We start from the raw sequence: 12,691 nt of genomic DNA on the forward strand, positions 1-12,691 counted from the left end.
TAACAAAAAGTATTTCCGCTTTTTTTCAACTGCATAAAACTGGTTGAACTTTCTCACTTTGAATAATACAAAGCTGAATAAACACATTGGAGCTGATGAAGTACTGAATGCTGGCAAGGTACAGACCACTAAATGAATAAATTATTATTTTAAATTTCACTTGGGCTAAAATAGAAATGGCCATCAGGATTATTCGTAGATTGTAAATCTATAACCCAGTGAGGAAAAGAGTTTTTCAGAAAAGAAATAATAATAAAGACAAATTTGCTCTCTTTCATCAATCTTCACTTAAAACACAGGACATGATACTGAAGTTATTACTTCAAACTGGGCATTCTTAACACCTTTCTCCCATTTGCCAACTTCAAAAATGAGGTTTTTGTTTTGTTTTTAACTTCTGTTAGTTGGACACCATGTTCTTAGAAGTTAGCCCTAAAAATCAAAGTAAAGCCAAGGGAGAAAGGAGAATTCTTACAACCCACATATTCAGATTTATCAAGAAAAAAAAATGAAAAACCTCCTTCGTATTCTGTATGGTGTCGAATAAGCACAGGACTGGGAGATAGGCACACTAAGGTTTGAATGCTGGTTTTGTCATTTCTCTCTGTGTGCCTACAGGCATATAGTTAAATTCCCTGAGTTCTGTTTTCCTCAGCTATAATATCTAAGATGATACATCTTCTTCAGGTAGTTCTAAGTATTAAGTAAGGTAACAGATGTAAAGTTGCCTGACATGTAATGGACATGCAGTAAATTGTGGCTCTTATTTCTTCAAAGGAAAAAAAAAAGGATTTAATGTTTAAAAAACTCAAAGATTGAAAGATTTCTAATTTAATTCTTATACATAATCACCAAACAATGATGATTATATCACTTCTGATTTATATTTAATTAACAGTCATCCTGCATTTGTCTTCATTCCATTTCCTATTGCTCTTATTTTGTCATGTTACTATTCCTTGCTCTGTAAGTCTCTTGGGAGTAGAAAAACAGTTTATTTAAACATCTTCACACTTATAATTCTCCCAAAGAATGGAACTGGAAATTGAGAATGTGAAAGAAGAGTTCTATATGAATTAGTAAAATTTGTAAAACATAAAATGGAAAAGTATGGTTTTATGTGTACAAATGATAACAAGTCACACTTTAATTAATGCAGGTAGTTAGTTCATCTAATATAATGAAAACAAGGAAAAAGCCAACAATATCTAAGCACAATCTGAAGACATAGAGCTATTTTTATCGATCACATCACTATTTGTGAAGTTTTTTTTTTTTTCTATTTAGGTTAATGTATTAGGTTACTTCTTCCATTAGATAACTTACTCTTTGTCCTTTAGGACCTTGACTCCCAGGTGGTCCTCTTGCCCCCACATGACCCTACTCATTGAAAATTTAAAAATCAGTTACAGAAGTCACAGAAATGTTAGCAAAATAGCAAAATATGACATGTAATTCTCCTTGGGAATTCTTAAAATAAAATTGATTAATCTCCTTTAAAATTTGCTTTATTTATGAAATAAATGCCATACTTCCCTCCCCCCATTATTCTGCTATTCTTCCCTTTCCAGGTATTCCAACTAGTTTTCAGGAGGAACCAACCCATGGAGTGACAGTGAAAAGAGAAAAATAAATAGCCACTCAGCCAGTCTGACTAGTTTAATCAGCTTGGTCCATCAAAAAAGCAATGGCTGTTGCTGAAAGATTTCTTTCTCATTATTCTAGATGTTAATGATAATTACAAGAGTAATAGAGTTTTTTTCCTGTTACAATGAAAATGCCACAAATTACACCAAATACGTCACAAATAGATGTAATGAAGATTTAGTTGTCTACTTATTACTAAGTCAATTACAATGAGTTTTTTAGACTTGATAGTTTTTCATAAAGACTTAATTATAAAATAAAATCTATTTATTTATATGACATTAGGTAGATAAAAACAGTGAACTTTTATAGGATTGAAGATTTATTTATTATCTTATGTGAGTAAAAAGATTGGCAATCATACCAATCTACAGTTTGGCAACTGTACCAATCTCAGTCTTCCTAATTTTAGAAGTTAATAACATGCCTATCAAAGTACTGGAAAGCCAAGGCTTTCTTCAAAACAAGAGCTTCACAAAACAGCATAAACCATTTCTGATAACAGTTCTATTTAGGGGATTATTAAAGCTTATCTTTTTCATATTTAAGTTGATAATAATGACCAAATTTTGATAAGCAAATTTATTTCTTGGAGTCAAGATTTGATTACCTTTCTCTATATAATAAATGGAGTATTTTCAAAACTCAAGTTTTGGTCAATAAAGATATATTTTTTTCCTGACTTTTATCTGGTCATTTGAGAATACTTCTAAATTTCTAAGAAAAATATTGTAACTTATTTATGTTTTGTTTATCCATGCTCGCATGTACACTTGATTACTGACTCTGTTTTCTTATATGTGGTTTTTCAAAAGAAAGTTTAAATTTCTTTTTGTTTTAGGCTACACAATTATACTGATTATTAAAAGTAAATAATATAGCAAGTAGCGGTGAGAAAGTTTAAGATACCATGAAATATTCTAGAGTGTTTTACATTGAATGAAGAGAGAAGTAGCCTCCATCAGTTTATACATTACTTATTTTGCCTAAGAATAAGAAGTTTTTTTTTATTAAATAAAACATAGATTTAAATTTAAATAGACATTGAAGAAGGGAATATAAAGACTTTACTCACTGGTAATCCCAGTGGACCAATGGGTCCTGGATCCCCAGGAGGACCTGGATATCCCTATAATTTGAGTAAATATGAAAGACATAAAGTTTCTATCATATCTGATTATTTCCATTGAAGACAAACCAGTAAATTATAAATAGTAGTAAAAGTGATAATGTAAATAAGATCTCTCTTTCCTATCCAATATATAAAAGGTAATGGGAAATGTACTACAGTTAGAAATAAGACATGATTATACAGAAGCTGTATATCCTTTTATTAGTAACTCTGCCTAGAAAAGAAATTTGCTAACCAGAATCACATATTATAACCTATTGAGAAGAGAATATTCATCTTATCTTTCTGTAGGTTTTGTTATGTTATGAATAGATACTATATTATCTAGATTATGAAGCCTTTTCATTGTCAGAGGCCAGAGAATTCTGTAATTAAGGAATGTGAATGTGTATAAATACTCTAGAGCTTGTTAAATTTTAGAAGGAACACACCCTTTACAGCATAATTACTAATTCAGAGAATCTCTTAGTAGATAATAGTTCCTGATATTGATTAACCTAATGGATCTACTAAATTTCTTAGTTTACAGCAACTGGACATAGCTAAAAAAAAAAAAAAAATTTACAGAGTTTTGCTGATACAACAGAAGTTAAAACTAAAGAAAAACTTATGTAAAATAAATTTGTAGACAGTCTTATGTGCCACCAGATCTATTACAATATATTTTCTGAAGTAAGATTCTTTCATTGATATTTTTTTGTTCTCATTCCTATCATGTTTAGAAACTACTTAATAAACTAAAAAAATACAATCTATATATAATAGTTGTCAGCTATTACTACCTTAAAGATGCAAGATAGGTAAGATGAATTCTGGATTCTGATGTTTCACATATCAAAAATTACATCAGGACCACAAACGCATGGAAGAGTGACAGTGGTGATATGTGCTATAGAAACTATAAGCTATAAAAGAAAAGTAGAGCCTTCGTCATATTCTTTTTTCATTCATTTCACTAATTTATGGTGGCTTAATTCTTCTCTTAAATCTATAGAGTCATTTGACCAAGTCATCTGATTTTTCATGCTTTGCAATAGCAATCAGCATTTGAAAGGTAAACTGTTTAAAGGAAAGGAAAATTCAAATGGAAATATACTGTAAAATAAACACTTTTCACTTATTTAAATTTCACTCAAGATAATTCCACTTCTGGAATTATGATGTTCTTTGGAAACATATATTTCAAATCAATGACTCTTACCATAACACCCTTTTCTCCTTGGGGACCTAGTGGACCTGGACTTCCCCGTTCTCCCTTTTAAAACAAAGATAAAAGAAAAATATTGAGGCAAGTTAATCAGTCAAGACTGAGATAAGCCTTGACAGGAAAATTGTCAGACTCATATCTTACATGCACATATCATCCTAACTGCCAATACTTTTTAATTTACAAATTGTATATTTTTACCTTAAAGTTGCTATACTTCTAATATAATAAAAATCCTCAAAATATATTTCAAGAGATAAAATACTAAAAATATTTTTATAAGTAAAAATGCTTGTCATTTTGAGGCATATAAAATAGGAGGATAGTAAAAGTATCAAAACATATTTTAAGAATTAACTAATTCCTATAACCATTGAACAAAATTTTATTTATGTAATCTGTCTACCACAAGTATAATTATGATAATCAAATATGCCATAGTACATTGAAAGAATTAAACTGATTCACATTAAAATTCCTAGGATTAGTATAGAGCATTCGACCTTGCACAGAAAAAAAAAGTCAGAATAAAAAAAATTACAAATCTAAGTTTTTAAAATGAGCTTATTTTATACTTGTTAAATTGTTAATAAAAAATCAATAAGTATACATATTAAGCACTTTCAATGTACTGAGAGTTGGAGAGCTATAACAGAAATTTGGCTTAGAGTCTACTCTCAAGTATTTGAAGACATGACGTTAAAAAAGGTCAATCAATTAGAGGACAATTAAATTGTAAATTGTGTGGTGCTTATTCTAAGTCCAGGAAGGAAAGAAATCAGGAAGGATCAGAGGAATCTGAGAAGACTTTATGGAGGAGATGAGACTTTGAGTCCTACAGTCTGGCTTTGAATAAACAGAGGGAAACAGAGAGAATACTCAAGCTAAAAAAACAAAACAGTAAGAACAGGAATAAGAAAAGTATGTAATATATGAGAGGGGAGAGAGAAAGGTTTATATTGGAGACTATTAGAAAATGTGTTAGATGAACTGATTAAGCCAAAATTATGTACTACTTTGACAGCAAAGTAGAGGACCCAAAGTAATTGAGTCAACAGTAGGGAGCCAATGACGGTTTTTCAAAATGTTTCAGATGACCCATCAAAATTAGTCCTCTGCTTGTAGTATGTAGGATGGATGAAAGGATAGAAATATGACAGGATAAATTTAACATAAACTGATAAGAGTATGTTGGGGGTAGGGTGGGTTTTAGATTGACTATTAGAAAAGATAAATTACATAGAAAAAAACTCTAAGCCCTGCTAAAAGATTAGGCATAGAGAATGGAGGAAAAAGGAAAGCAAATATGGGTTTCCCTCTATTTATTCCAGAAGACTGGAAGAACTGAAATAGGTATAAAGTACACTAATGGACATGAGATTATTGGGAAGAGATCAGTTTTAAACCTGGGGAAAAAAGTGATAAATTTTAGACAGGTAGACTTTGACTTAAACTAAACATTTCAGATAGCAGTAACTGGAATATTTTCTAATTTACTCATAGTCCTGCCTCTACTATCTCACAGAGTAGCCTTATGTAGTAACTGCACAAGACTATCATGCTTACAATTTATATCGAGCACAATAGGTTTTAGTCAAAGACCCAAAGTTTTGGTTTATAACCTATTAGTCCATTATAAGATTCCATTAAAAAAAAAAATTTAAAAAAAATTTAAATGTCCTTGGTTTCAAGTAAAGAATTACTTTTTATTTTTTAAAAAGACTTTCCTAAATTTGAAACTCAACATGGACAATCACTCCCAAGGTAATAATGATTTCTAGGTCATCTTTAAGCAAATTACAATTTCCATTTCCATAGCCAGGAATATGCACGAATAATTGCACACTGGATTCCAAGTGAAAAGCAAGAGATTGTGACTGAGACTTGGATCAGGTAGTGATAATTAAATTCCTTTCAAAACTGCTTCCTTTAGGGAGCTTGCTCTGATAAAGTTGATTTAAATATGATCTAGTCATAAACCTAGACCATCAGTTTCAGTTTCTCTTCAGACCACATCATCACAACCCAAAGAGTAGTCTGCCCTTTAAAAATTAGAAACATATATCCCATTAATTATATTTCAATATATTTAAGATATTCAAGACAGATGGTATATTTTAAGTTATGAGTGATTTCTAATCAACATAAAATACCATATGAATGTCTCCTGTTTGAGTTTAGCCTAGAATTCTTATCATTAGAAAAACAATGAAAGGCATTACCTTTTCACCAATGCTTCCAGTAGTCCCAACTTCTCCAGGTAAACCAACAGGTCCCTTTTAGGAAAAAAATATAACAGAAAGCACACATTTTTACTGCAGTGCTATTACAGCATTTTGGTTTTAAGTAACGTTAACCCATGTTTCTTTTTAACTCATCCTAAATTTTATCTTAGAGTAAAATTCTTCCTAGTATAGATGTCTAGCCTATGACTTCACATCAAAAAGTAATCTATTCATTCATTCAACATATATGAATGTCTAATATGTGGCAGGCCCTGAGCTGGGAGGCACTTAGTTTCATATCCAAACACAGTCCTTGACCTTGTGGAATTTGTAATCCAGGGGATGTTATAAAGAACTGTAGTTTTCATAGCTTCTTGATGTGGATATATCAGTTCATGAAGTCATTTCTGTGACTTTGAAAATTCCCAATATTAGCACACATCCATTCATTAATCCATTGTCATTCAAGAAATATTTGGTGCCTGCTCTGTGCTGGTATTACATTACTTTGCTGATATTTCGTTAGCAAGTAAAGCAGACACAGGCTCTCATGAGGCAAAAAGTCTGATACAAAGACTAAAACCAACTAAATTAAAAAGTAATAATTACAAATCATCACACTGGCTTATAAAGGAAACAACTGTGATAACGAGGTAGAGACTGAAAGAGAAGAGAGGGTAAAGCTCAGGTCTGACATCTAATCTGAAAGCTGAAGAATAAGAAGAGGCCAGTTGGCCAAGAGAAGAAAGCAGAAAGAGTGTTCTAGATGAGTAAACAGCTTGAGTAAAGGATGAATTTAGTGCATTGAAAGGAATGAAAGAATGCAGTCAGTAACACTGTTTCAAAGTGAACAAGGCTCAGTGTTCATCTACCTTGTCTTTATGGATTCTACTTCAAACAATATAGCAAACAAAATAACATAGACCTAGCTGTATAACAACATAATCTTTTTCCTAGGATTATTTAAAGATGTACGAAGCATTTTCTTTTTCAATAGCTATACTTTGTTTAAATAGATTATTGTATGATAGTATAAATTAGCTTATAGAAGGCACCTAAATCATGAAAAAAAAATGATTTGCTATGTTGAAGCTAACTGAAGTTAAAGCATGGGGTATGATTTTATCTACATATCAATCTCTCCCTCACTCCCCTACCTACCTCTCTACCTACCTACCTACCTATTTATCTACTCGTAATGGATACACCGATGTATGGTAAGCACTTCCTGTGTGTCTTATTTAATCCTCACAAGAGCCATATTTGGTAGTATTATCCCGCTGCACTTACAGACAAGGCAGGTGAGTTAAATAGCTTGCTGAGGTGGATGCGTTTAAGTAGTGTGGTTGAGTTTAAATGGCCCTTGGGCACTTAAAATGTAGCAGATCAAAACTGATATGTGCAGTAAACATAAAAGACATCAGATTTTGAAGACTTACTACAAAAAGAATGAAAAAATTAAATCACTGTTTAAATTGATTACATTTTTAAATGAATGTTTTGGTAATATTGTTTGGTTTAAATGAAATGTTAGTAAAATCAATTTCATCTGCATCTTTTTACCTTTGTAAATATGGCTGTTGAAAAACGTTAAATGACATTTGTGACTGGCCTTGTATCTCTATTGGACAGCACAAATTTATATTCTCAAAAACTATTCTAATGTTAATGGTTATATCCAGTAGAAGTGATCTAATATATTTCTATGATTACTGATTTTAAGAGCATTGACACTTTCACTCTGAGACAATGATCAATGGTCAGTTAATCAAATCTGAGAAGAACAATGAAATATAAATATTTGTGAGACAGTAAACAAAATATCAGAAACTGAACACAGACTAATATTGATTCAGGGGAAAAACCCTTTTCCTAACACAAATAATCTAGATGAGTGAATGGAGTAGGCCCACTTGACTTATACCAGTATTGATTATGTGTACCAGATCAATGTCCCCTACAGAACTATTTTGCTTAGACCATAGCACTTGCTTACTAATTAATGGAAACTGAATTAGGTACTAAGATTTAAAAATCCAGAGATTTTATATATGAAGATTAATAAGATTCCTAGTTTTAGATGATCTAGCACGCACAGACAAGCATTTTCAAAGGCAAATCTGGATGGATCTAAGCAACAGTTACTACTTAGATGCATTTTTTCATTCACCACAGTCCATACCAATTGCTCTTAACTCTTATTACTATATACCACCTGCTTCCAATAGGGCACTTGAGTTTGTCAGTACTGATGTCAAGTATTAGGAGGTACAGTCTACCAAATTTGGAAGAAATAAGTTCTCACTGGAAAATGGGCAGTTCACAGGCTTATATCTTTGTCCACTGGGAATCGTTAATGAAACTTATATTAAGAAAGCATAAATAATGTATTAAGACTATGATTCCTCCCAACAGTTTTCTTTAGTTTCTTCTATCTGTTTTCAAGTTACACAGAAAACAGAGAAATTTCTAAATTAGTGTTGTAGGAATGATGTACATTTTCCCAAAGGCAAAATGTATAAAATTTCATTCATAATTATTTCATTAGTTATTATCTACCAGGTATAAAACAATATACTAGTCAACTTAGAAATAACTAGTAACTAAAATACAAAGATAGCAAAAATAATACATAAAACATGAAGATAAAGTACTATAGAATATCAGATAAAGTTAAGTCAGCAAACTGTGACCGCAAAGGCTGGCTACCTCTTTTGCTCAGTTTCACTGAGACACAGCAATGTCTACTTGTTTACTAATTCTCTATGGCTGCTTTTGCCCTACAAAGGCAGAGCTTAGTAGTTGTGAGAGAGTCTGTAGGGCCCACAGAGCCCAAACCATTTCTCTTGGTTATTTAAGAGAACTACAAAGCAGTCACTGAAGCTATAGCCTTCATTTATAAGAACTATCAGAAATTTATACTTTTTTTCACCAAGAATTCTCATTTAAAAAGTTTCAAAACACTGATTCTACATCTAACACACATTAAGGAAAATGACAAAGCCTAGAGCCAAAACACACTGTGTTAAGAGCTAGACAACTCTACAATAATTGAAAATATTTCATTTTTTATAAAATAGGATATGTAATAGACTATTTATAGATTTTGTTAGCTGAAGCAGAAATTCAGAAGGCCAAAAAGCCTTGCATATAATAAATCACTTGTTAGAATTGAAAAGAAGTATTATTTTTTTCTAAAAGTCAGTAAAACTCTAAAATATACTAGTTCTATTTTTTTAAGTAACCACATCCTCCTTATTCACTAAAGACTAATATAAAATTAGAATGTTTCCTAGTTGAAACTAAAATGTTTAAAAAAACTTTTACATAAAGTTCATAGACTTGACAATTCTGCCTTAACTGTGGTTTAGAACTTGTCTATATTGTTTCTAATTTTCTTTGCAGTACAGAAACAACTGCAGGTTTAAGATAAAATAAAATAAAATAATTCAGAGCCCACATCTCTTTAAACTCACTTGAAAATGGGGTATTAGAAGGCGAATTCTCGAGGATGTAGCTCAGTTTTATCTTAGAAATATTAATTTCAATGTTTGCACTTATTAGTGTTACTGAGTTTATCCACTTTTTAAAAATTTTTAGAAGTTATCTTACTACAATAAAAGCAATATTTGGTTATACTATATGAAATTGCTGATATTGACTTTTTTTAAACATTAAACATTGATAATTTTACACGGTTCAATCTAGTATAAAACTTTGAGGGTAGGAGAAACAGATGACTGGCCATGATGAGAAAGTGACAATTTTAAGCACTACATCAGAAAATGTATTTCCATTCTATTATTTACTTCTCCTCCTTAAGATCTCATACATTCACACATTTGTTGAAGATAGTGAAAATACAGACTTCTTGTCAGTCTAGACAGGTACCGGGAAGATGCAGAAAAGTGGAAATACAGTGCAGGTAACCTATCTGTGCAAGAAAGAGGAATGTGTTTTTAGATAAGACGGATATGAGATATATAGTGGACATTCTGGTAGGAATATCTGCAACACAATTGAGTACACAGGTCTAGAGCTAAGGAAAGATAACTGTGAACTATCAACAAAAAGAGTAACTGAGTAGAGATTATGTGGGCTGAGAAAAGGAAGGACCAAGAACAACAACATTTAGCAAGCAGGATGAAAAAAAGAAAACTTACAGAACTGACTATATAAAGAAAGTGTACTGTCAAAAGGAGGATATTGTCAGGGTAGCTGGGTGGCTCAGTCAGTTAAGCATCTGACTCTTGACGTCAGCTCAGGTCATGATCTCAGGGTTGTGAGATCTAGCTCTGCATTGGCCTTATATTCAGTGCATTGTCGGGCTGTCCCTCTCCTTCTGTTCCTCCCCATTCTTGAACATGCTCTCTCTCTCTCAAATAAATATATAAAATCTTAAAAAAAAAAAACCTAAAGGAGGATATTCTCTATTTATTTTTGTCCATAATGTTTTTTTTAGACTTTTTCATTTAGGGCTAATTTTATGACTTGACAAACACTAATGGGCCTTTTCTGTTTATTTCAAAATGCATCATTATTCCTAAAAGGCTAACCATTATATCATATCACCCCGATTTTCAAATGAAACCTATAAGCTAAGGATATATGTGATAGTGTGATGTGGACTAAGCAACTTCAGCTCATTGTGCCTCCTCCTTTATCATTCAGAAGATGCAACCTCAATTTCATTAGTCTGCATGTTTTATAAAGCAAGGATAATGTCTTATCTGATATTATATCCCTTATACCTGGCATACTTCTTGGAATACAGAACATAATTACAAATACATGTTGAATGAATGAATGTTGAACAAATTAGATGGAGCCGTAGCTGTGGAAACAGATGAGCTGCCCACATCACCAGCAGAGATGCATAACCAAAGAGGCCTAGATCCAAAGACTAACTAAAGTGAGAGTATAAAGGCATGTCCATTTTTGCCCAATACGGGATTACTCTGTTGGGCTATATATGCTCCAGATCTCCCCTAAATGATTGTTTGGCTCTCATTTCCTCCAGTGGGAGGACGGAAAAACTAAAGCCCAGGATTTAATAGAGTGATCAAACTCCAGGAGAGGTTAAATGTCTAACCAAGATAACTCTGTTAGAACAAAGCCATGGCCTTCTTTGGAAAAAAATGGGACCCTGACACTTGTCATGAGGACACCTGGATAGAGGTCCCTAAGATTTTGAAGCACCAGACTCTATAAGCTTACAAATGTGGTCTACCTCTCATTAATGCTAGCACTTTCCCCTCTAAGAAAACATGTGCCCCAATTAGGATTTTTCCATACATCCTCTATTGGCCATTATGTCAAGAACTAGGGTTAAGTTACAGCATAACCCATCTGGGAGCTTGATATGTCTGATATAGGAGGAAGAGACTATATCCCCAAGGAATGAAAGATCTAGCCAATATATACTGGTAGGAATTGGGGCAGTGGGAACCTGATTTGAGAGGTACTTAATCAAGGGAGACATAATATAATCTAAAAAACATAAATATAATATAAATTAGATATGAGAGTTTATTAATTTGGGAGCACATATCAAAGATATAGGACTTAAAATCCTGTCAAGGACCTCAAGAGATTGTGCAAGCTCTTTTAGTGGGTTTAAGCTGTGAGATAAGTAGCTCTGCCACGTGGTCCATATGACCAGGCAGACCCTATAGTTTTTAGAAACATCACAGGTAGGAAAGGAAGATATGTAGAGCTAACAGCAAGCCTTGATAGGAAGGTCGCAAAAGTCTCCTTAGATTTTGTAGCAAGGCCATGCCATTTGCAGAAGAGAATTATATGTGTTTTGAAAATCAAATTCTAGTGTCCTTCTAGGCTCTAAACTGAGCACTTAATCATGGACACCAGATGACCGTGCATCATCAGCTGAGTTGTGTCAGACACAAGGTGAGCAGTTCCAGTGCAATCTGGCATGGAACATGAACAGGACAGAGGTATAAGCAAACTGAATGAACAAGTAGTATAGACCCCCAACCAGGACCTCTTTTTTCAGCAGATACCTCTGGCTGTCTGGGAGATATCATGACCAGCTGCTTGAGAACAGATGTCTACACTTGGTATATGGATTGGTAGGCTTACTACTATGTACTTACTATTTGTGTCCTCTCAAAATTTCTACCTTAAATATCCAATGGAATGGTCTTTGGAGGTAGGGCTTTGGGGAGGTAATTAGGTGATGAGAATGGAGATAAGGTGATTAATTCCATGATGGGATTAATGTCCCTATAAGAAGAGGAAGAGAACTAGGGCTTTCTCTATCTACCATGTGTGGATACAGTGAAAAGATGGCCATCAGCATATCAGGAAGTGGGCCCTTATCAACCACTATCACTAACATGTTTGTTGTTTAAGCCACCCAGACTGTAGTGTTTCATTATAGCAGCCTGAACTAAGACACTTACTATGTAGTTGCAAACTGAAAATGGATGGAAGCTGTACTGTAAGTTTACTCAGGAGTGT

The 12,691-nt window shown here is 32.9% G+C and overlaps 1 protein-coding gene across 1 annotated transcript in view; it reads right to left on the reverse strand.

Moving 5' to 3' along the window:
* COL24A1 (collagen type XXIV alpha 1 chain) overlaps positions 1-12,691 on the reverse strand; it is a 379,684-nt gene that overhangs the window by 168,651 nt on the left and 198,342 nt on the right. Inside the window, exons 24-27 of the mRNA XM_059377096.1 lie at positions 6,209-6,262; positions 3,981-4,034; positions 2,723-2,776; positions 1,327-1,380 (exon numbers count right to left, since the gene is read on the reverse strand). Coding sequence (XP_059233079.1) covers positions 1,327-1,380; positions 2,723-2,776; positions 3,981-4,034; positions 6,209-6,262 — 216 coding nt within the window. The remainder of the gene's footprint in view (positions 1-1,326; positions 1,381-2,722; positions 2,777-3,980; positions 4,035-6,208; positions 6,263-12,691) is intronic.

Source organism: Mustela nigripes, chromosome 14, assembly GCF_022355385.1.
Source record: "Mustela nigripes isolate SB6536 chromosome 14, MUSNIG.SB6536, whole genome shotgun sequence".
Classification (NCBI taxonomy): domain Eukaryota; kingdom Metazoa; phylum Chordata; class Mammalia; order Carnivora; family Mustelidae; genus Mustela; species Mustela nigripes.